The sequence below is a fragment of the Hemicordylus capensis genome, chromosome 1 (genome assembly GCF_027244095.1).
Source record: "Hemicordylus capensis ecotype Gifberg chromosome 1, rHemCap1.1.pri, whole genome shotgun sequence".
NCBI classification, from domain to species: domain Eukaryota; kingdom Metazoa; phylum Chordata; class Lepidosauria; order Squamata; family Cordylidae; genus Hemicordylus; species Hemicordylus capensis.
The window spans coordinates 442,967,750-442,992,984 of record NC_069657.1 but is presented as its reverse complement, the minus strand read 5'-3'; the positions used below and the strand labels follow the sequence as shown (position 1 = coordinate 442,992,984).

Genomic DNA, 25,235 nt, shown 5'->3' with positions numbered 1-25,235 from the left:
AAACAGGTTGCCTACCTTTAACTCTTGATCTTTTCGTGATCTGGTATAATTCACAACACCTGCCCAGTCAATACATCCATACCTGATAGATGTATCGACTGCACTTAAGTACTTCCTATTTGATGAACTCTAGGCTAAACAGCGGCCATTCAGGAACTGAGCAAGAAAGTGCTTTGCCACTGAAGATACTTAGCGTGTCCCGTGAGTGAATGACAGACATTCAGAGTGTTTCAAGGAGCGAATGATATTAGATCACCAAAAGATCAAAAGTCACAGGTAAGCAACCTGTTTGTATGTACAGTGAGGGAAATAAGTATTTGATCCCCTGCTGATTTTGTCCATTTGCCCTCTGACACAGAAATGACCAGGCTATAATTGGAATGGTAGGTTTATTGTAGCTGTGAGAGACAGAATAACAACAAACAAACCCTCAAAAGCCCAGTGCCCAAAAGTCAGCGATGGATTTGCATTGTAGTGAGGGAAATAAGTATTCGATCCCTTCACAAAAGATGTCTTAGTACTTGGTGGCAAAACCCTTGTTGGCAATCACAGAGGTCAGACGTTTCTTGTAGTTGGCCACCAGGTTTGCACACAACCCAGGAGGGATGTTGTCCCACTCCTCTTTGCAGATCCTCTCCAAGTCAGAAAGGTTTCGAGGCTGATGTTTGGCAACCCGAACCTTCAGCTCCCTCCACAGATTTTCTATGCGATTAAGGTCTGGAGACTGGCTGGGCCACTCCAGGACCTTCATGTGCTTCTTCTTGAGCCACTCCTTTGTTGCCTTGGCTGTGTGTTTTGGGTCATTGTCATGCTGGAATACCCATCCACGACCCATTCTCAATGCCCTGGCTGAGGGAAGGAGGTGCTCACCCAAGATCTGACGGTACATGGTCCCGTCCATCGTCCCTTCGATGCGGTGAATGTGTCCTGTCCCCTTAGCAGAAAAACACCCCCAAAGCATAATGTGTCCACCTCCATGTTTGACGGTGGGGATGGTGTTCTTGGGCTCATAGGCAGCATTCCTCCTCCTCCACACACGGCGAGTTGAGTTGATGCCAAAGAGCTCGATTTTGGTCTCATCTGACCACAACACTTTTGCCCAGTTCTCCTCTGGATCATTCAGATGTGCATTGGCAAACTGCAGACGGGCCTGTACATGTGCTGCCTTGAGCAGGGGGACCTTGCGGGCACTGCAAGATTTCAGTCCTTCACGGCGTAGTGTGTTACCAATTGTTTTCTTGGTGACTATGGTTCCAGCTACCCTGAGATCATTGACAAGTTCCCCCCGTGTAGTTCTGGGCTGCTTTGTCACCGTTCTCATGATCATTGCAACTCCACGAGGTGAGATCTTGCATGGAGCCCCAGACCGAGGGAGATAGACAGTTATTTTGTGTTTCTTCCATTTGCGAGTTATCGTGCCAACTGTAGTCACCTTCTCACCAAGCTGCTTGGCGATAGTCTTGTAGCCCAGTCCAGCCTTGTGCAGGTCTACAACCTTGTCCCTGACATCCTTTGACAGCTCTTTGGTCTTGGGCATGGTGGTGAGTTTGGAAGCTGAGTGATTGCTTGCTTCTATGGACAGGTGTCTTTTATACAGTACTGTAACAAGCTGGGATTAGGAGCACTCCCTTACAGAGGGTGTTCCTTATCTCAGCTCGTTACCTGCATATAGTAAAAAGACACCTGGGAGCCTGAAATCTTTCTGGTTGATAGGGGATCGAATACTTATTTCCCTCACTACAATGCAAATCCATCGCTGACTTTTGGGCACTGGGCTTTTGAGGGTTTGTTGTTATTCTGTCTCTCACAGCTACAATAAACCTACCATTCCAATTATAGCCTGGTCATTTCTGTGTCAGAGGGCAAACGGACAAAATCAGCAGGGGATCAAATACTTATTTCCCTCACTGTATGTATGTATGTATGTATGTATGTATGTATTTATTTATTTATTTATTTAACATATTTTTATACTGCCCAAAACGCAAGTTCTCTGGGCGGTTTACAAGACAATAAAAACAACCAATTAAAAAATTAACATATTTCAACAATTAAAATTTTAAAAGTTAAAACTATTAGAACACAATTAAAACAATATCTAATTAATATCAATTGAAACAATATCTAATTAAAAGCCTGGGTGAACAAATGCGTCTTGACTGCCCAGCTCACCTATTAGCTGCCACCTTCCAGCAACAGTTCTTACTAGCTCATATTTTCCAGCCACTGAATTCATATGAATTGCTGCTGGGGAACAGTGACTGTAGCCATAATTAAGCTGGGTCAGATAATGCTTCTGATGTGACTGCATTCCCAGAATGGCTGTGCTGTGCTATTGCATGTGGAGTAATTTACAAACATCTGCACCAGCCCTAACAAAAAGTATTTTGAAGACTTTCTGGCTTAATTTAGTTAATGTCACTTTCTCCTCCTTTGCATTCAGTATGTCCAATCTGAAGCTCTATATATGTTCTTGGGCTACAACTCCCATAATCTCCAGCCACAATGGCCAATAGCAGTGATTATGGGAATTGTAGTCAGCCAGTAGGTCCCAAGTTTGCCAGTCTTGTAATATTTAATGATGTAACAATTATTTATTATGGAAGCTCTTCTAGAAAATATGTTTTGGGGATTATACAAAGCCTTGGTTTCTTAAAGAAGGCCTCCTTTTGTATCTGAAATAGTGTATGGCAGGAGCATGATAAAGTAGGGATTGGTGTGGCCCACTTAGATGTGGTTCATAAAAAATTGTATTAATTCCAGTAACAAATACAGTACCCTACAGTTAATAGATGGAAAATATTTTTTAATCACATAGTGCCACGGAAGTCACTTGGTCATGAAGTTAATGAACTGACCTCAAGTCGGCTATTGAAACTAGAAATGGAAAACCAAAGTTTGTTAAAGACTGTGGAACAGCTGCAAAATACAGTGGGATCTGTGGAAGGCAGTAATTCAAAAATTCTGAAAATGGAAAAGGAAACCCAAAGACTGAATAAAAAGGTACTTGTTTTTATACATATATTTAAAATAAGGAGGTCTTAAATCCTAGGATACTATTATACTGTATTCATGTGTCAGCATATAATTCACAAATGGAGATTGTGTGTGTGTGTGAGAGAGAGAAAGAGAGACTTTGCTTCCCCTGTCCTATTTTTCTACTCCAGGAGATTTTGTGCTTAATTCTTTAATTTCTGGAGGTGTTTTTGCTAGAGGAATGCCTTTACTGATTGAATTCACAGAACTATAGAATATTGAAGTTGAAAGACACCTTGGAGGTCTTCTTAGTCCAGTCTACTGCTTAGTGCAGGGATCTGCTACAGCTGACCCATGATCTGCTGCAACTGATATGCAAAGGAGAGCCCACCACTGCTCAAGGCAAACGGTTCTGTTGTTGAAGAGCTTTTGCAGTTAGGAAATTCTTCCTAATGTCTAACCCACATCTCCTTCCTTGTAATTTCAATCTGTTGTTTCTAGTCCTGTCCTTGGGAGCAACAGAGAATAATTCTGTTCGGTCTTCTCTGTGACAGCCCTTCAGATATTTGAAGACAGCTGTCATATCTTCCTTTAGTCTTCACATCTCTAGGCTAAACATTCCCAGCTGCTTTAACCAATCCTCATAGGACTTTGTTTCCATATGCCTCCCCATCTTAATTTCCTTTCTCTGAACCCAGTTTATCGATGTTCTCCTTAACATGTGGGGCCCTGTACTGGACACAGTGACTGGCATTCAGAGCAGCATTCTGAGGATAAGCAGAAGCTACATCCTCAGAGACTTTCCGAGCAGCAAAGCATGTGTGCAGTGAGGAAGGGGAGCAACATGTGCTGCTCCCTTGGTTGAAAAAGTGCTCTTTGCCTTCCAGAAATAATGTACCTGAGGGTAACACAACCCTCAGGGACATATTTCTGGAAGGCAAAGAGCACTTGTGGAGGCAGGGGAGAACCATGATAACTGCTCTGCACACTGCCACCTCGTATGCACCCTCTGCTGCTCAAGATGCTTCTGGCTACATTAAGCAGTCTGTCTTTACAAGGACACAGTTCCTGTTGCATTCTTGGAATGCTGCTCTGGATGTCAGGCTGTATTTTCAGTGATTTCTAACCAGTGTAGAATAGAGTGAATTATTACTTCTCATGATATGGAGATTATAGCAATAGCAATAGCACTTACATTTATTATAACTCTATGAATGCAGCGCAAGATTGCTTTAGCTTTTTTAGCAGCTGTACTGCACTGGTGGCTCATGTTCAGCTTATGGTCTACTAAGATGCAAAGCTCCTTTTCATATCTACTGCTTCCAAGCCAGGTTTCCCTCATTTTCTATTTGTGCATTTGATATGTCAGATCAGTCAAGAACTCTCTCTAGGATGGTGTGGTGACAATAATGAGCACTCATTGGGTATGGTTATTCAACCAGCTGTAAGTGCACCTGGCAGTAGTATCATCTAGTCTACCTTTTACCATTTTATTAGCAAGGATATCATGAGAAACTTTGTCAGATGCTTTGGTGAAATCAAGATGGAATGGCTCACATACTGTACAAAGTGATGCTCCATGGAATGCAGAGTCCATGCAGCAGCTGTGTTCCAGAGTCCATGCAACTGCCCTGCTACGTGGGCAGCCCCCTGAGCTTCCCAAACCCCATTTGTCAGTAGATCCTTGGCAGTGTTGTGGGCTGCAGCACAGGTAGCTGAAGGTTGAGGGGGAGAGAGCCAGGTGGAAACAGCTGCTCTGTTTGTGGAGCTCCCTCCTTTTTCAGGAAGGTCACGGGCCTGCCTAGGGAGAATACAATGGTTGCTTGGATTCTGCAGTCTTTGTATGCGAGCCAATGTTTTCATGGCATTCCCATGACCCAGGGAACTAGTAACTGTGTCAAAGGGGGAAATAAGATTAGTTTGGTGTGACTTCTTGTTTACAAACCGATGTTGGTTCTGCTAATCACAGCATTCCTTTCTAAGTGCTCACAGACCAATTGTTAAATAAGCTGTTCTAGGATCTTGTCAAGCTGGTTGGTGTGTAATTTCCTCATTCCTCCTTTCCTTTCTTCTTGACAATAGCTGGACTGGGTCAACATTACGTCTTGCAATACCCATTCTTCAAGATTTTAAAATATGGGAGATAGTTGCTCTGATCACCAGAGCAAGTTCTTTCAGTATGTTGGGAAGTAATTCATCTAGCCTTGGAAAAATAGCCCTTTGTGATTTCTGTTGATGTAGTTAGGTGTTCTATTGCCATCTCTTAAACCATGGGGAAGGCAACCTTGGCTCTCCAGGTTTTGTTGAACTACAACTTGCATCATCCCCAGCCCCAATTTTTTTTTTTAATTTTTTTTTTTTGCAAAAGTTGAGAGCCAAGGAGAGGTTACCTCTGTCTTTAAACCTATCTTGAGGGGGAGGAGCTGGAAGATGGTGATGAGGCAACAGCTCTTTTACAGTGTTCTCTGGTAGTCATTTCTGTCTTGTTAATTTACTGCAATTAGGTCTTTGAGATTTCTAGAATCTCAAGTATTTTGTTTCTAACTGGACTAGTTCGGCTGCTATAATAGCCAAATCAGCTAATTCGTGGACAGAAAGAGTTTATCTGTTGAAGAGGATGTGCTCGAAGAAGCAAATGCATTCATCTCCAGAAGCCCTGAAGAGTAAAGCCAGAAAACAGCTACACCTGGACCAATTTTCTGAAGGGAAAAAACCTTGCAATAATTATGGCTGCATTTCCTATCAGCAACAGATTTGCAGCATTGGATCAAGGGTTGGCTGCCTTAAATGATGAAGGAAAACAAACATCACCTTCATTGGTGATTTCTTCCTTGACATTGGAAGTGCTGCCCAAACCTCCCAGGACCCAAGAGAAGTCATAGGATTCAAGTACTCTAGATATGCTTTCCAGGCAAACTCTTATAAGAAGAGACCCTTTTGAACCTCTATGAGAAACTTAATCAAGTAGATTCTAAGATGGAGAGTCTGGGAATAGCATTGCATGTGATTATAGAGATATTAAAGAAGCAAAGACGGGGCAACAACTCCTACTACGACATTAATGGCTGGGAAGAGGGAACGGAGAGCTAAATAAGAGAATGTGAGGAGAAATGCTTCTCAATTCAAAAATGCTTGTGTATTACAGAGAAACCATATTGCTTTGTTTATAGGAGGCACTTGTATGAACCATGAACGTTGGAACAGCTTATGAACAGTCTGTCAGTTGCTAAGACTGCATTCAGATGTAACGACTAATTGCAGTTAAAGGTGGCCAAGGTTCCAGTTCTTAACTCCAATTCGCACCGCAGACAATCACCAAACCACGGTCAGCCAAATTTCAGTTGCGGGAGAAGGGAGCCCCTCCCTGCTGCTGGGACTCCGAGACCCTTCCCAGCTAGCTTCATGGCCTGATTATGGGCAAAGCATCACTGTGTCAGTAGCTTGGCCACGATTGTCCATGATCTAGAAGTGGTGTGCCGAACGCAGTCATGCATTTTTAGAGTGCTCCGCCCACCCCTGGCAGGGAAAGGGATTGAAAACCCTTTAAATGCTCTGTAATGCCAGTGCATCTTCTACCAGCCATGGAACCACTGCCTCCCGTAAGAAGCCTCGCACAACAAAAGCACTACACAAGCACGAATTCCCCAGTGCTTTGGGTGTGGCAATCTTGCTTTCTTTGCGGGAGTGGAAGAGAAATTCCACATTTGCTTAGAATGGGATATGCAGAGGAGGAGAGGGCGCAAAGGATGCTGGGGGGGTCTGTCCCACCATAACCTGGGAGGATGTCATGAGGGATGAGTCTGGCAAAGCAGCCCAGGCAGACGCAAGTGATTTTCTTCTGTCTGCCAGCTTGCTGCCGGGTGGACTGACAGTCATGAGGGCCAGTCTACTGGGGATGTAGACTGGTTCTGCGCATAAAATGGCAAATAACAACCTGTTGACTGCAAACTCACGAGTACCACCAGGGAATCGAAGGAGGGCCCGCTTTAGTGGGGCCTCTAACTTTCTTGGTTAAAAAAATAGAGAAGATTCTCCACTACCTCCCTCTCCCTGAATCCTTCTGAAGCCTTGCACATGCCCCAGAGGAGATCCTGTGCCTTAGCCTGGCTGCATGTGCAGCTGTGGAGTGCGCCGAGATGGTGCATTTGCACACATTTTTAAATCCCGGGTCCGCTCAGTCTGTGAGCCATATGCAGATAAATGGGTCCTGGGAATCACAGGAGAGGGCACCCATCATTTTTGTCCATGCCATTTTCATTTGTGTTATTATTTGAAATATTCTGTTGCATCAAAACTCTAAAGCACAGTCTGATTTTTGTTAAATGTGGAATGAACAATGATGGGTGCCAATTACTTTTGTCATTTTCAAGTTATTTCAGAGACAATTGTGGGTTCTTCTTTTTTCATGGAGGGGTACCAAAACATTTGTCCATGTGTATATTACACCAAAAACTTGGAGCGATTCTTATCCTGCTGGCCTTGGCCATGTGTAAGCCAGGGTTGTAAACCCCCCCTCCCTCGGAAAGTGGCTGGGCCCCAGTTCCCCACACTTCTTTGTAAAAGAAAAATAGAACAGATTCCCCCTGGAACATCCCCACCCTCTGCCCCTGAGCAGACTTTTGCTTGTTGGAGCTTCCCAAGCTAAATTCTCAGCCTTTTGGCGGTAACCCTGCCCCCACACTATATATGCGGTTGCGCGGGCCTCCCTCCTCAGACTTTCTTCGTCCATGGTCAGATTGACACCGTTGGAGTTTATCTCTTGCTAGAGCTCACTTCAAGTAATATCTTTTACCTTACCCTTATTCTTTCTATCCTTATTTAAGTTTGTATCGTTCCCCTTTGTTAGCATTTTCATTTTTTCCTTGGTAACCCCCCCTCCCCATGCCTTGCCCTTTGGGCCTGGCATCTTTCGCTTATTTGGCGGTCTGTGGCCAAAACTACTAAATATAAGCAGTACATCCATTGTAGGGCAAAAATTACCTCTACGGACAGGCACAGACACTGTGTGATTTGCCTCGGAGAAGCTCACAAGGTTGAATCCTGTGCCCATTGCTCCATATTTACGAAGCAAGCCAGAAAAGAACGCACCTCTTGGCTGAAGTCCTGGCTTTGGGAACAAGCCCTAAAATCTTCGGATTCTGCAAAATCTAAGTCCTTGGTCTCCACAACGACCATGCAGGCAGCAGCTAGCGGTTCCCCACCCACTCTGGGCTCATAGCCCGTCTCTTCCCCTATGGGGATTGTCGTCTCAACTCCCTAGACAAACTTACCTGTCGATCCCATGGCTCAGGCTTCAACCTCGATCCCGGTGAATTCCTCAATACCATCAGAATCGGTATCAAATCTAACTGCTCAAACTATGAAACTGGCGGATCGACTTATAAAAAAGAAAAAGAGAAAGAACGGTCATCACGAGTGGGAGTCAGAACGACTTCCCCAAAAGAAGCCCCACTCACTCCCATCCCCAGCTCCCAAAAAGAAAAAAGGGTACTTTCAACTCAAGTCCCCGATTCCAAATGGGGACAACGGATGCTTGAAACCGAGACCATTCTCGAGACCGACAGGTTGGAAAATATATTGGGCCCTGACGATCTTGTATATGAATCTGAGCACTACTCAGAACTGGAAGAGGAGGATGAACAGCCGCACCAGTGGACTGAACGCGACTTCGAGGTAGAATTCGACGAGCATTTTCCCCAGGACCGTGGCTATGAAGCCGGATACCAAACCCAAGGCTAGAGCCGGTACCATTCTATTCCGGAACCGGGCTCTTGTCGAGGACAGTGGGATTCATGCAATCATCTACAACGACAAGTCATCTTGGAAGGACTTCGACTTCTAGAGAATGATCTCGATCGACCATACACACGGTTTCGAGAGCCACGATTCCTAAGAGACGTTCGGTGCCTACAGAGAGACCTCCTTTGCCTCCTCCTAGAACTACCTTGCTCCTGCCACCTAGAGTCCCACCAAGAAACCACCCTGTGCAGGCTGCTACCGCTATGGTGCTGCCAGACTCTAGACCCAACAGAACATATGGCGTTTCAGGGGAAGCTCCCTCTCCTCTTCATGTGGAAGATGACACCTCCAAATCCTCCTTGGATGACGAACACCAGAGCTTAGACTCTTCCCGCTCAGATGTCCTCTCTTTGGGTTCCTCCCCACCAGAACTGGTCCTCGAGAATAGACCTAATTCACCTTTGGAGGATTACAAACTCTATGCAGATTTAATTTTCATATGGCGTCATCCTTGAGTGTCCAGCTTTCTCAGCAGGATAAAGCTGACCTTGATCCCTTATTCCAGCTCATAGAAGAGGACGCTTGTGCTCCAGTGTTGCTCCCACTTAATGGGTCTATCCTGACAGTCACGAAGGGATGCTGGCAGAAACCATACTCCCTATCTCAGACTTCTAAAAAATTGGGCAATTTTTACAAGGTGCATGCCTCTGCAGAACAAGATGACTCCTTTCTCAGGAAGCACCCCTCTAGCAACTCAGTGGTAGTGTAGTCCTCCTTGTCAGAGAACCGAGGATATGTGACCACGCTACCAGATAAGGAGGGCAGAAAACTGGATGTGTTCGGGAGACAATTGTACTCTTATCTCCTCTCTCCGGACATATATAGCTAACTACCAAGCATATTATGCCTGTTACCAGACTTTCCTCTGGAACCATATAGCACCTTTCCTTGAACACCTTCCTCAGGAGGAGAAGGGCCCTGCTAAAGTCTCCTTGCGTGAGGCCACCCAGTTCACTAAACAAGAACTACACGCAATACGTCACACCACTGAAGGGGCGGCCAAAGTAATGGCCATCTCTGTGGCGCTTTGGAGACACACCTGGTTGCATTAATCCGGCCTTGCCCCAAACCCAAGATCCCGTATAGAAGACCTTCCTTTCGAGAGTGACACCTTATTTGGGGAGAAAACAGATGAAACCCTTCAGAAGGTTCAGTGGCTAAGGAGCACTGCTAGCTCCATGAGTCTCCAACAACCATTCTTTTGTTCTTATAAACCTCAACGCTGGCAACAACAACAGTTCTCTTGCCCACAACAACAGTATCAGCAACCTGAGCGGTCCTTTCGGACCTCATGATATCAACTTTATAAGAAGTGCTTTTCATTCACCACCAACAAACTACACCAGCAGTGCTCCAGAGTGCCACCAGCTCCTGCTAAACAACAATGACTTACTGCCTCCACCCAGGTAGGGCACCAGACTTTCCCTGTTCATACAAACTTGGGAACGAATTACCACGGACTCTTGGGCACTGGCTATAATCAGAATTGGCTATGCCATAGAATTTTCGTCATCCCCTCCACACAACCTTCCAGTTTCCACACCACCCACTCTGGCCCTTCTTGCAGAAGTACAATCCCTACTCTCCAAAGCTGCTATAGAACCGTTCACAACCGACTCCCCTGGATTCCACTCCTGGTACTTCACGGTCCCAAAGCCGGATGGCTCCCTCCAACCGATTCTGGATCTCTGCTATTTAAACAAACATGTCACCTATTGTCGGTTCCGGATGGTTACCATCCCCACCATCATTTCTCTACTACACAAAAGCCAATGTTTAGTTTCCATCAATCTGTGCTATGCATATTACCATATTACCATTCGGCCTCAACACTGCCACTACCTCTGATTCCAAATAGTGGACTCCACCTACCAATTCTGAGCCCTACCATTCGGCCTTGCCTCGGCACCGAGGGTCTTCACGAAATGCATGGCCCCAGTAGTTGCCTACCTCCAGCAGAGAGGTGTCTAGGTTTCCCCGTTGCTGGACGATTGGCTTTTGGTGGCAAACAGTCCACAACACTGTTGGTGGACCTGGAGGTCACAATCGCTCTTCTTTCATCTCTAGGCCTGTGGATCAACCATGAAAAATCCAAACTGACCCCTTCACAGACGATAGAATTCCTAGGCATCCTCTTCTACTCGACTCAGGCCAAAATCTTTCTCCTGGATCGAAGGGTCCAAGCCATCCTGGACCTTTCATGTGAACTACTTTGGCATCCTCATTAGCCAGCTCGAGGGCACATGGCCTCCACCACCTAGGTTCTGCTGCACACACATCTTAACAACCAGAACGCTCCAGCATTGGTTTCTCCGTGTATTTTGACCCTAAACAGATTGCATGCTGCGACTTCTATGAATCCTTCCTCGTGCCCTGGACTCCCTCCTCTGGTAGAACGACCCAGCCAACCTCTGTGTAGGTGCCCCGTTCCACACACACATCCCCGACACACACACGCTCTAGTACTTACCACGGATGCTTCCATGGAAGGGTGGGGAGCACATGCTCAGAATTACCATCTCCAAGGCCTGTGGTCCCCGGAGGAGGCATCACACCATATAAACTATTTGGAGCTCCTTGCTATCTTCAAAGCGCTCAAGAGTTTCCTGCCTCTCATTGATCACTCATCCCTCCTCATACAGACGGACAACCCTACTGCAAAGGCTTGCCTCAATCACCAGGGAAGCACCTAATCCAAGATGCTACTCAATCTTTCCATCCATCTCTGGATGTGGTGCATTCAACATGACATTGCACCCCTGGCAGTTCACATACAAGGCACAGCCAACGTGACAGCAGATACACTCAGCAGAGCAGGTACAATTTCCTACGAATGGCAGATTCACCGCCCAATGCTGGAATCTCTGTTCCGCCTGTGGTTCACTCTCAAAATCAACCTGTTTGCTTTGGCAACAAACACCCAATGCAACCTATTCTGCTCCCGAGTGGGAGCTGGACAACGCTCCTTAGGCAATGCATTTGCCATCCTGTGGTCGAACCTCTCGGCCTACGCCTTTCCTCCCATACTTCTACTGATTTGAGTCCTACAAAAGATCTCACAGGACCAACTGCTTTGCATACTACTTGCCCCCTGGTGGCACAGGAGGCCTTGGTTTCCTCACCTCTTTCACCTATCCAAATACCATTATAGGCATCTCCCAGACATACCTCACCTCCTCACCCAACAAGCCAGGTGTATCCTACACCGACCTACCTCGCCTGAAGCTCACGGCTTGGCTGATCAGTCCACCCTTCTAATAGACCTCCAGTGCGTTCTTGCAGTGGCTCATAAGCCTTCCACTGTCAAATCATATGGTCATAAATGGACGCGCTTCCAAAGATTCTTGGACAATCAAAACGTCTCACTCTCTCTAGTCTCTGTCAAACATGTCTGTGCCTATCTTCTTGCGCTTAAAGAGACAGGACTCAAGCTGGCATTGCTGCGAGTACACCTAGTGCCATAGTGGCTCACTCCTCGGCTAACTCTCCATCTTGGTTCCAGGATCCAACTGTGAAACAATTCCTCAAGGGACTTTCACATATATATCATGACTCACCCATCATGGCCCCGGCATGGGACCTCATTCTAGTCCTATCCATACTTATGCAACCTCCCTTTGAGCCGATGGCCACTATTACCCTAGACCTCCTGACCTGTAAAGTCGCCTTTCTCATGGCAATCACTTCCGCTAGACGCGTCAGCGAACTACGAGCTCTTCAAGTGGACCCCTTACCTGACTTTTCATAGAGACAAGGTGGTCCTCAGATGGGACATCGCCTTTCTACCCAAGGTGGTCACTTCCTTCCATCGCTCACAGCCTATTTCCTTATCTGCCTTCTTTCCCTATCCTTCAGATGATGCTCAGCACCGACTCCATTCCTTGGATGTTTGCAAGGCGCTGGCCTATTATGTGGACTGAACTGCTACGCTGCGGGCATCCCAATCTCTATTCATCCTACATTCCAGCCCTAACAAGGGCAAACAGGCCACATCTCAAACAATTGCTCGATGGATAGTACGTACTATTACTCTGGCATACCAGATCGCAAAAAGACCCTTACTGCCCTTTATTAGGGCTCACTCCATGAGGGCCATCGCGGCCTCTACTGCATTCGACAGATCTGTCCCTCTAGATGTGATTTGCCAAGCACCTGCATGGGCTTCCAAACACTCATTCATCCAGCATTATGCCCTAGACATCCATGCCAGAAGATACACGGTGTTTGGCAGAGCAGTATTGTAGTCCATATTCTCCTGAACCTGCCTCCAGGTAAGAAGGGCATTGGATGAAGCTTGCTATGCACCCATTCGTGTAAAGCACAGAGAGCACATCGAAGAACGACAGGTTGCTTACCTGTAACTTGGGTTCTTCTAGTGGTCATCTGTGCTCTTACATGCCCGCCCATCCTCCCCTCTCTAGTCTCTTTCTCTCTAGTCTATTTCAGATAAGCGGACTCAGAAGACTGAGGAGGGAAGCCCACACAGCTGCATATATACTGTGGGGGTGGGGTTACCACCAAAAGGATGAGAATTTAGTTGGGAAGCTCTGATGAGGTCTCTGCTCAGGCGCAAAGCCCATTCATGTAAGAGCACAGATGACCACTAGAAGAACCCAAGTTACAGGTAAGCAACCTGTCGTTCCACCTGCCCCAGGATGGCGTTGTCAGCCATGGGGGTGCGGACAGGGTGTACATCTCCACATGGGCAGGCTGGCAGGGCGCAGAGTGACAGTAGTCAAACCCTGCAGGGTTTACAGCAGTTGCTGCAGGGATTGGCAGCAGTCGCTGAGACAAGGGACAGCATTCACCCAAGTTCCCGTCCCCGCAGCTTTCCTCGTAAAGCATCTTCCTTCACTCCTGTTAGTCTGACACTCTTGTGAGAGAGCAGCCAGTGAGATAATGGGGTACTTGCAGCATACAACGTGAGTACCATCTCATTCAACTAGAATTAAATTCGTGTTCATTTGCAAGATTAGGAGCAAATATTCCCCCTTCACCAACCTATCTGTGTAAACAATAGAACTTTGCTGGTTTGCCTTTTACACTCGACCCAGGGTCCCCCCACCTGCAAAATGTTCCCCTCCCAGCGCTTTGATAGGGTGGTTTGCTTAAGTTGCCACTTGGAGTGTTTGTGTTTGTGAACATACATGACTGTTGTTCTCTTCTTGGGGAACAAAGCTCTTAGTGCCCATTCTGTCATCCTGTGCCCTCTCGCTCCCGCTTGCCAGGTGGAGGGAACAAGGGACATAGTGGGAATCAGGGATGCCCCCATGCAACTGTGCAGCATGACAGGCTAACAAGTCCATGGGGCGTGGCGTCCCTGTAGCCTGGCAAATTCATAGCTGCATAGCTGACAGGAGGGGTGGGGCTGGTTTTCCAGGAGGCTGCCAGTGAGAAGTGCCGAAAGCATGGAGCAGCTGAGTCCCTGGGCATGACTGCACTGCCACCTCTATGATTGGTGTTTGGAAATTTGTGCAAAACCGTAGTTACACCTGCGTCGGTGGTCGGAAGTAACGCCTCGGCAGCAAAACCTCAGTTGTTGGGGATGAAAATTAGGGATAACCGAAGGTTACAACTGGAGTTTGTTGAGGGAAACCGGAGTTAGCTTTCAGGCCATAACCACAGTTTCGCACATTCAGGCATAACGGAATTACAGCCTTAGCCAGGTTTAACTGCAGTTAGCTGTTGCTTTTGAATGCGGCCTAAGTAAATTGCTGTGTTTTAAACGTACACATTTGGAAATTGGAAGGAACACTTCACTTTGGCTTACCAGACTTTGGTTTTCATAAAAGAACTTGTAATTACATTTTATAAGTGTGATGTACCAGACAAACTTTTTAATATTTCTAAACATTTGAACTTTATGTCATTTTTGCTATTAGTCTTTCGAGACCCTCGTAGACACCCCACCCCACCCACCCCGGTGTAAACTAAGGAGCAAGAAACTAACTAATAATCAAACAGCTGCAAAAGGTGGCCTTGCAGAGATAAAGAAAACTCCAACTATGGCTGGGAAGCCTGCCAACTTGAATAAATTGTGCCAGAAAGCCATAGCTGACAAGGGGGTGTCTGAGGCAGCAGCCTGCACAAGTCAGAGTGAGGCTGATACATTCTCTGTTAGAAACTTGGAAAAGTTTCAAGACGTTATTAGAATTTTCAGACAATGTCAGATCTTTTGGCTTACGCTGCATGACTCAGCTAAACAGATTCCAACAATGGAATCTGTTCAGAGTGGAAGTGAACTTCCAAAGTTGTCAAAAAGACCCTGGCCCAAAGAGCTCAAGGTGTGAGCATTCAGTCATTAGCTGAGTCAGTCTTACAGATCAGTTAATAGTCCATGATGACAGTAGTGCCAAATAATCTATATATATAATTCTCCTGGGTGTGCCCAGGAAAAATGCGTACCGGCAGCCCAGCTGATTGGCTGGGCTGCGGGGGTGCCTGATTGGTCCTGGCGGCACACCCAGGAGAACGGCGGCGGCGGCCATGGCCGCTGGTGGGCCCGGCTTGGCAGCGACGGGGACAGGCCGAGGAGCTGAGGTGCCGGACCTGGCCGGGCAAGGCGGTAGCGGGGGAAGCTGGCGAGGCGGCGGCGGGCCCGGGCAGGCGGCGGGCCCGGCCAGAGCCGCGGGCAGTGGCAGCGGGCCCAGCCGGGAGGAGGCAGTGGGGGAAGCCGGAGCCCGGGGGAAGCCGGAGCCCGGGGGAAGCCGGAGCCCGGGGGAAGCCGGAGGAGGTGGCGGGCCCGGCTGGAGGAGGTGGCGGGGGAAGCCGGGCGAGGCGGCGGTGGGCCTGGCCAGAGCTGCGGCGGTGGGCCCGGGCAGACCCCAAGTAGAGGCACAGATGCTCTGTGCCCGGGCCCACTAGTACCTTTGAAACAGGGGAGATGTCAGCTGGAGCCCCTAAGAACATAAACAGCTGTCTACCTAATATAATTGACCCAGAAACCTTTTCAAAAGCCTGGAAATAAATGTGATGAACATTGCTGTTAATTCCTCATGTGAGGTTTGCTCCACTGATTAACCATTTCTAAATATCCCAGTCCCTGAGCTCATCTACATTCTGTCATATAGAATTGACCCCACCAGTCTGTGCAGCAGTTGGTGTATCATCTGTTTGTGCTGGCATTGAAGAACAGATGCATTCAATCCTGATTGAGGGAGAGTCACTAAAGGAGGACTTGTCTGATGATATGGAGCCTGGAACTACTCCTGTAGTTCCAGCGGACATTTTAAGGGGCAGCCCACTGACCGGCTTGATTATGAAATAGATCCTCATGTATCTTCAGCCGGGTACAGATCGATCCCAGGAGAAAGATTTGACTAAGTCCTTGATTTGAAATACAGGAGGTGTGCTGGCAGGAGGCTGACATCCAGCTACTAACCAGAGAGGCAGACACTTTGCAGGACTCTTGTGATCAACCTATCCACTCCTCGTCTCTGATCCTAACCCCTGGAAACCCTCTATTGTTGCATCGAGTCTCTGATTCCCCACCAGGGATGAATCAACATCCAGAGACAGAAAGTTAACTCAAAAGGGCACTCCAGTGGCCCCCCAATAAGGTTTTTGCAGGCAAGATGCCTCCTACAGCCCAGAATTAACAATTATTTTTGAACTACAATTTGTCTGTGCTTTCATGGAATATTATGGGGCGGGGCTTGAAAAGTGTAGATCTGTCCTTTTAAAAGTTTATTACACAGTTTGATATCATTTTTATGCACGAAACCTGGATGTTAGATTTTCACATAACCAATTACTATGCCTGTTTAAATAAAGTGGACCCAAGCCAAAGAGGCGGCAGACCAAAGTGAGGGTTAGGTCTATTTATTTCATTGGATCTACATGCTGTGATTTCTAAACTACCTCTCTTTGCAGAGTGGGTTGTCTCGGTGCTACTGAATGATAGTTTTACAATGTTATGCATTAATCTATACTTTCACAGCAACACCATGACCAGGCCAGACATTTCTGAAAGCAAGTGGAACAGTGTGTTAGGAACATAGGAAGCTGCCATATACTGAGTCAGACCATAGGTCCATCTAGCTCAGTATTGTCTACACAGACCAGCAGCAGCTTCTCCAAGGTTGCAGGCAGGAATCTCTCTCAGCCCTATCTTGGAGATGCCAGGGAGGGAACTTGGAACCTTCTGGTCTGTGACTCCATCCCCTAAGGGGAATATCTTATAGTGCTCACACATCAAGTCTCCCATTCATATGCAACCAGGGCAGACTCTGCTTAGCTAAGAGGACAAATCACGCCTGCTACCACAAGACCAGCTCTCCACTCCTTAGACCAACTCTCCTCTGTTGAGTCATGTGTAGATAGATACCCCTCTGCATACATTATCCTAGGGGGCTATTTCAATGCTAGAATGGGTGCTAATGATATAGCCTTTATTTCCAGCCTTCCTTGAATGCCCACCGGGGGATGATGCAGCTTCCCATTTCCTTCCCAGGTGTCCCAGGTTGAGGCGGTGGCCAAAGGTGCTTTTTATCAGCTTCGGCTGATATGCCAGCGGTGTCAGTTTCTTGAGATGAATGCCCTCAAAACGGTGGTATATATGTTCGTAACCTCTAGGCTGGATTACTGCAATGAGCTCTATGTGGGGCTGCCTTTGTACCTAGTCCAGAGACTGCAGTTGGTCCAGAATGCGGCGGCCAGGTTGGTCTCTGGGTCATCTAGGAGAGACCATATTACTCCTGTGTTGAAAGAACTGCACTGGCTGCAGATGTTTCTGGGCGAAATACCAGGTGCTGGTTATTACATATAAAGCCCTAAACAGCTTAGGCCTTGGGTATTTAAGAGAACATCTTCTTAGCCATGAGCCCCACCATCTGTTAAGATCATCTGGAGAGGTTCGTCTACAGTTGCCACCAACTTGTTTGGTGGCTACTCAGGAACGGGCCTTCTCCGTTGCTGCCCCTGGACTTTGTAATGCACTCCCTGTTGAAATAAGAGCTTCCCTATCTCTGGCAACTTTTTAAAAGTCATTGAAGACACATTTATTCACCCAGGCTTTTAGATTTATAGTTTTAAAAATTTTAATACTGGGTTTTTAATGTTTTAAATGATTTTAATTATTAATTGATTTGATGTTTTAAATGATTTTAATTGTAAACTGCCCCGAGACGCAGGTTGTGGGCTTTACAGAGATATTTTAAATAAAATAAATAATAAAAATATTCAGGGACATAATAAGTAATATGGTTGGCTTGTGTCTAGCCCATTTGGCCAATGCACAGGATCTGTTCATTTTGAATGGCACAATATCAGATGATCATCCGGGCCAGTTTGTTTCCCCCCGGCCATAAATTATTTACAATTGACTACTTGCTAATTTCTTACAACCTGATCCCCTTGCTCATCCATTTTGAAGTTGTGGTCAGACTGGAAAGTGACCATCCACTGCTGATATTAATTTGCAAGCCCCTGGCCAGTATTGTTAAGGACATTTATCATCGACAGCATGACAACCTAGAGGAGTCTGGGCCCCTCAGAATTAGATGGAGCGGACAAGTCAACCTCTCAGTTCTCAGCTGAAGAGGATCACTTTCTGCGTTTAGCAATTGAGAACACTGATGCAGACCCCACTTCATCCAGTGGCACTACTTTGGACCTCTATGAGGTCCTTATTCAAAAGTTGCAGCCATTTGTTGTGAGGAGTAAGCCTAAGTCAACAAAGAATAGATATAGGTCCTAAAGTTGGTTGGACCATGAATGTCTTACCGCAAAGAGGGAGTTAACTGATATTTTTATGCAATATAGGTGGGAATCCTCACCATAGATTATAAAGGAGGCAAAATGGCAATATAAGTCATTACTGGGGAAGAAGAAAAGATAAACCTTGAGAAAACTTGGTAACAGTTGATTGAAGTGGTTCAATCTAAAAAAAATCTTCCTTATTTTGGCAAATCACATTGAGATACTCTGGACATGATTTGTCATCCCTGACATGCTGTATTCCACCTAAGGTTTGGGAGGCGCATTTTCAATCGCTCTTTGGTAGCACCAGTGTTGGAGCTCTTATCTGAAAACATTCAGAACTGGCTCCCAGTATCGATTGTGGAGGCCAAACAACTCATAGACAAGAGTGGTAAAGCTCCTTGTAATGACTTTATGCCAACAGAATTATGCCAGGCAAATCCCGAATGTTGGGCACAAGTGTTGACTGTCCTGTTTACTTATATAAATAATTCAGCCCATATATCAAAAGATTGGGAAGTAGCCATCATGGTCCCTATTTTCAAAAAGGGTAATAGAAACATTCCATCTAACTGTACACCTATAAGTTTACTTAATATTATTATTAAAATGTACACGAGGCAATTAAACCAGAAATGCACTGATTGGTTAGAGCAGGAGAAACTTTTGAAGGACGAGCAGGCAGGCTTCAGATCAGAGTGATCTATGATTGATCATTATCTGGTGGTACAACATTTAGCTGAAAAGTATACCAGAACTCCCAAATCCACTCTATTTGTAGACTTCAAAATAGCATTTGACTAAATCTCTAGAGCAGGGATCCTCAACGTTGGGCCCCCAGATGTTAGTGGAGTTCAACTCCCATAATCCCCAACCAAAGGCCACTGGGGTTTGGGATTATGGGAGCTGAAGTCCACTAACATCTGGGGGCCCAACGTTGAGGATCCCTGCTCTAGAGTACACCTTTTGTCTCGGCTTAGGAGTACCTTGATTGATAAAAGGGTTCTGTTCCTGATTATTAAATTGTGTATGAGAACGCTAATATTAGAGTAAGATGCAACTGACAGGGACAGTTATCTAAGCCCATTAGGATAATGAGGGGAGTCAGGCAGGGGTGTATCTTGGCCCCCTTGCTGTTTAACATCTATGTGAAATTCCCTAATTAAGTGCCTGCAGGGATTAGATATACGTGCCCCGAAGTTGGCTGATAGATGGCTCCCAGTACTTCTATATGAAGATGATGCTGTCATTCTGTCTTAGTCACAAGTGGGGATGAGAAGAGCTCTTAAGGCCTTAGTCCTTTATTGCAAGGAAGAACAACTGAACATTAATTATCAGAAAACAAACAGTCTGGCCTTTTCCAATAGGGGGTAAAAATAATAATGGAGGATTGATGACTTTTATAAAGAGGAGGTCAAATGCTTCAAATATCTGGGGGTGTTATTGCAAGAATCTGGGAGGAAGACTGCTCAAATCAAATATGCAGCAGCTCCGGTGCAGAGAAGCGCATCAACAATTCTCAAATTCCACAGATGTCAAGGAGGGATGTTTATTTCAGCCACCATTAATAGAGCTGGTCTTGTGATAGCAAGCATGAATTGTCCCCTTTGCTAAGCAGGGTTCACCCTGCTTGCATTTGAATGGGAGACCACATGTGAGCACTGTAAGAATTTCCCTTTAGGGGATGCTTCCATGCAGAAGGTTCAAAGTTCCCTTCCTGGTATCTCCAAGTTAGGGCTGAGAGAGAGACTGAGAGAGACTCCTACCTACAACCTTGGAGAAGCTGCTGCCAGTGTGCGTAGACAATATTGAACTAGATGGACCAATGGCTTGACTTGGTATATGGCAGCTTCCTATGTTTCTATTAAAGGCAAAGTTGATGGCCCAAATGTTATACCCGCTTGACAAGGACATCTGAGGGGGCCCTGCTCCGGGTGCCGACAATGAGGGAGGCCCGGCTTTCGTGCACTCGGGACAGGGCCTTCTCTGTTGCTGCCCCTAGACTCTGGAATGCTCTCCCGGTGGCCATTCGTTCCTCAGACTCCATCACGGCTTTTAGAAAGCTTTTAAAGACTTGGCTTTTTACCCAGGCTTTTATATGATCGTTTTTACTGCGGCTTCTCTGTGTTTTTATCTGTTATGCTGTCGTGTTTTTATGCTTGTTTATATGTTTTTAGCTTGATGTTTTTACTGCTTTTATTGTATGTTTTAATTTTTGTAAACTGCCTTGGGGTTTTCTTTTAACGAAAGGCAGTATAGAAATGTATGAATGAATGAATAAATAAATAAATAAATAAATAAATAAAGTGGCCCAGCTAGGCCCTTTTGCTAATTGTACCCCCTTAGAGTGGGTTCAAGCCAGGTACAATCTTCTAGGATCTCTATTATGATAAAGAAGCTAATGTAGTCATTTTTATGCCCAAAATATGACCACAGGAGATATTCCAGATACTTGCTTAAAAAGAAAAAAATATTATCCGTCTGTGATATAGCCATCACTGTTTTGTATTTGATGGTTCATTAAATTCATTAAACCAATTATGTTTACAGATGTTTAATAATGATTGTTTCACTTCTTTTGCCATATTAATTTCCAGTATTTGAAAAAATCTTAAAAACAGTCATACTATTTAGTTCATGATTTGTCTTTTGTAAGTTCAGTTTTCCTGTAGATCAATTCTCCTGTAGAAGACATATACTTGATTTAGTTGATTTAAGTTCACTGTATATGGTAGGTTTGTTTGATTAACTTCTACATCATATAATGTAATGTAACTTCTACTTTTTTAGGATATTGATTGTATACTGTCAAATGTAAGCTTTGAATAATTTTAATTTTGTGTTTCTTTGTAGTTGGAAGTACTTGAGAATGAGCTTACTGAAGAGAAACAAAGTCTTCAGAATAGTCAGAATCTGAGCAAAGATTTGATGAAAGAGAAAGCACAGCTTGAAAAAACAATTGAGACACTGAGAGAAAACTCTGAAAGACAGGTGATGCAACAAACACTTTTTTACTTGTCCACCCTAGCATTGTTTAGATGGCCAAGACCTGTCTTGGTTTTGAACAGGGCAAATAAGCTGTACACTCTAATGATCCTTTATTCAGCCTGTCTAGGAGAAGACAGCACCACCCATTGTACCCTGATTGCCTGGGAGTGGAGGGTAGGTTTTAGGATGGCAATAAAATGCTGACTCTGCTCTGCACAGGATAACGTATGTCCAGGAGAGTTGTTTGCAAAACCTGCCTGAATCTCCTCCCTTGTTGTGTAAAGATTTGCCTACAACTTAGGCTGGATTGAAGCATTGGCATTGACTAAGTGCTGGTTCAGGTGTCAGACAGACATCAGCAAGCCTCAGGAGCACATGCTCCCCCCTACCCTGCATGCATGAACCTACCAGGAATTCTACTTCAGTTAGGAAAAAACCAAGACCAGTTGTGACATCCAAACTGACTGATCTTGATTTATTCTAATCAACTTGCCTGAAAAAGCCTTGATATAAATAAAATACCTTGGTTTATTTCAAGCAAGTTAGAGTAAACCAAAATTAGTTAGCTTGGATGTCACGGTTTGCTCCTAACCTAAATCAGAAGTAGAATTCCTGGGAGAGGGGACTGCACACTCCCAAGGCTTTCATGATCCAGAAGCCTTCCAATTGAGGGACATGGACCAGTGTTCAAGGGAATGAAATAGGATGGGAATAATCTACAATCCAGATCCTGGATGACCCCATGCCATTGGGACCCCCCCACACCAAGAGAACTCAAGCCATCACTCCCATAACTATCTGAAGATACAGCCCTGCTGTTGTCTTCCTGACTTGGAGGAATCTCCTGAAACCCCACAAGTCTCATCAGAAGCCTCCTGTTGTTTCCAGAGTCAAGAAAATCAGGAAGGCCTCTTGAGACAGACTTTCCTAGGAAAGGGATGGGGCCAATTCACTCTGCCAGGGCAACAGCTCTAAAAACTGGTAGTTTACTGCAAGACATCTCTGGAGCATCATTCTGCTATGTTGCTTTGCCAAGCTCCTGCTTCTCTGGTCCATGCTTACTTAGGTTCTGATTCTAGTTCTTAGAGCTGGCCAGGGCTGGGTGCACTCTTGATTCCTGTCTTGGTGGACACCCTGGGTCAGCCTGGAAAAGTACAGAAGCAAGCTTTAACTGGGGTTTTACATGATATTTGAAGCAGCCCTAACTCTTTAACCATCAGCTAAAGTGTTCCTAAATACTTCTTACAGTATAAGATATGTTTTTGATCTGGATCAAGATCCGTCGACAGCCATAAGAGTGGGTTTTGCCCCTGTGCAGGAACCCCCGCGGTAGCCATGCCTCAGCTTGTCGAGGCGTCCAAGCCCCGCTCCCACGCAGAGTGTGCTATTTAAGAGTGGGCTGGGCGCCATGTTCCCCAGTTCTTTTCCAACTGCCTTTGCGTTTGGGCCTCGGTCTGCCACCTCTCCGTCGGAAAGTTCCTCAAGTTCTGTTTTAAAATAGTAATAATTACTTGGACTGACTTTCGTGTACGACATTTATCAATATCCAACTCGGACCAGCTGACGACCTTCGACTGGCTTTGACGCGGAACGGACTAGACTATCCCTCTCGCCCATGGTATGGCTGAGGAGAAAAAGTCTTTTAAGAGGTTTGAGGGCTGCAATGCGAAACTCACCTCCAAAGACCTCCATGATTTGTGCCTGATTTGCTTGGGTGAGGAACATAATGTCTCCTCTTGCAAAATATGCCTCTCGTTTTCAAAATAGACACGGAAGAATCGGGCACTTCGCCTCAGAGCGGCAATCTATGACGAGGTGTTAAGTCCCTCAACACCGGGCACACCCCATCCCTCAACGCCGAAAATTTCACCAAAACGTACTTCGACGCCTCACTCGAAGCCAAAACATTCGACCTCGACGCGTTCGGCATCACCTCATTTGAGACCAAAATCCTCAACCTCGACACGTTCGGAGCCTCCTACACAGGCCTTGGCATCGAACCGTTCCTTGACGTCGAAAGAAGTCCCTTTGACTTTGGGAAAATCCTCGACGTCGATATCAAAGCATAAGCGTCGTGTCTCTTCAACTACCGACAGCGACCCCAACGTCAATGAGAGTACCGATAGGACAAAATCTCTGAAACGCCCAACCCCGGCTACTACGTCGACACCGAGAAAAAGACAAAAGTTAATTAATCGATCTGACTCGAGATTGTACTCCGTCCCCTTCGGCAACTCAGCCTTCCTCACCAGCTCCTTCTGCTCCTTCCGTGCCTGATCAGTGTGTCAAAGTAGACCCTCTGTCACTGACACCGATATCAGCCCGACCCTCGACGCCGGTCCCTTCATCCCCCTGTCGACACCGGCTGCGCCTTGTCCCAACGTCCTGTTGACGCTACATATGCCGGTGCTTTCTATATCGAATCAAATCACTCCTCGATACTGATCACCACTTCCGGTGTTCGATGTCGAGGACACTGCTCTGGATACCGAGGTGGGCCTCCACCCTTCCACGACACAGACGCTTCTGTCTCTTCTGGACTCCACCGCAAGCACTCCGTCCCAGGCGACATTTAAGGGATTCCTCCCATCAGAGGAGGATTCCCAAACTATCCCGGTACCTCCACTTCATCCAGTGCCCTCACTCTCAGCAGCCCAGCTGCAGAGTCCTCTACCCTGGCACACCTGCGGGTTTACCCATGCGCCACCTGCCCACATATCCGGTTCTGGGCCAGCGATAACTTCCTGCTCTCATGCTCCTTCCTCGGCAACAGCCCGGCCTTGGGAACCCTTAACATCACTTCCCTCTCCTATGTCGCTGACCACGTTATCTGAGGCTGCTACTAAGGTCCGTCCCACTACCGTGCAGACAGCAACTCAAACTGAGGCCATTGCTGTCTCTCATCAAACTGTTCAGACAAGGCTCCCAGCAACTCGCTCCATAGCGACTCAGACTTCGTCCGTCTTGACCTCACCTATGACAACGGCACAGACTCAAACTGCGGTATTCGCATCACCCATGGCCTCACCTTCAGAACACTACGGCTTGTCTTTTTGAGTCTGATCCCGAAGGAGAAGACGCCATTATGGAGCCTCCCGCCGATGTGGCTCCGACAGTATATGTGTCCCCCAGTGAAGAAATGAAGGCCTACCACAGGCATGTTCGGGCCATGGCAGACGCCTTGGGACTTGACCTACGCTCCGAGTTGGCGACCATAGACGACCCTGTCTACAATTTCATGCTTAGGGCACAGTCTGCAGCACCAGTTGCCCTCCCGAAGCTCCCAGTGATAACACGAGCTGCCAAATGCGCTTGGGAGGTCCTGCATACCTCCACCCCGACATCTAAATGGCTAGAAAGCCTCTACCGTATAATGAAGGACAATACTTACCTTTTGAAGCACCCAGCTCCCAATTCTTTAGTAATTGATTGTGCTTTTGCTTCCAAGGCTGGTAAACGGCACGTGGTTCCGCCTGAAAAATAAGGAAGAAAGTTAGACCTACTAGGTCGGAAAATCTACTCTACTGCGTGCCTATCCATCAAAGTAGCTAACTATGCAGCATGTACTGCAAAATACACCCATGGTCTCTGGGAGAACTTGCAGACTGAACTTGACACTTTATCTCCAGAGGAATTCAGAGACAAATTTTGTAAAACCCTGGAACGCTCGAGTGACCTCACAAGACAGCAACTCAGCATTGCAAAACATCTGGCTGAGAGTGAGTCCAGAGCCATGACGGCTGCTATTACCCTCCGTAGGCATGCATGGCTGA

At 46.3% G+C, this 25,235-nt stretch overlaps 1 protein-coding gene across 9 annotated transcripts in view; it reads left to right on the top strand.

The window, feature by feature from the left end:
- CCDC88A (coiled-coil domain containing 88A) overlaps positions 1-25,235 on the top strand; it is a 249,095-nt gene that overhangs the window by 129,344 nt on the left and 94,516 nt on the right. For all 9 annotated transcript variants that reach the window (XM_053246281.1, XM_053246272.1, XM_053246265.1 and 6 more), the window contains exons 13-14: positions 2,819-3,003; positions 21,328-21,465. In XM_053246281.1, coding sequence (XP_053102256.1) covers positions 2,819-3,003; positions 21,328-21,465 — 323 coding nt within the window. The remainder of the gene's footprint in view (positions 1-2,818; positions 3,004-21,327; positions 21,466-25,235) is intronic.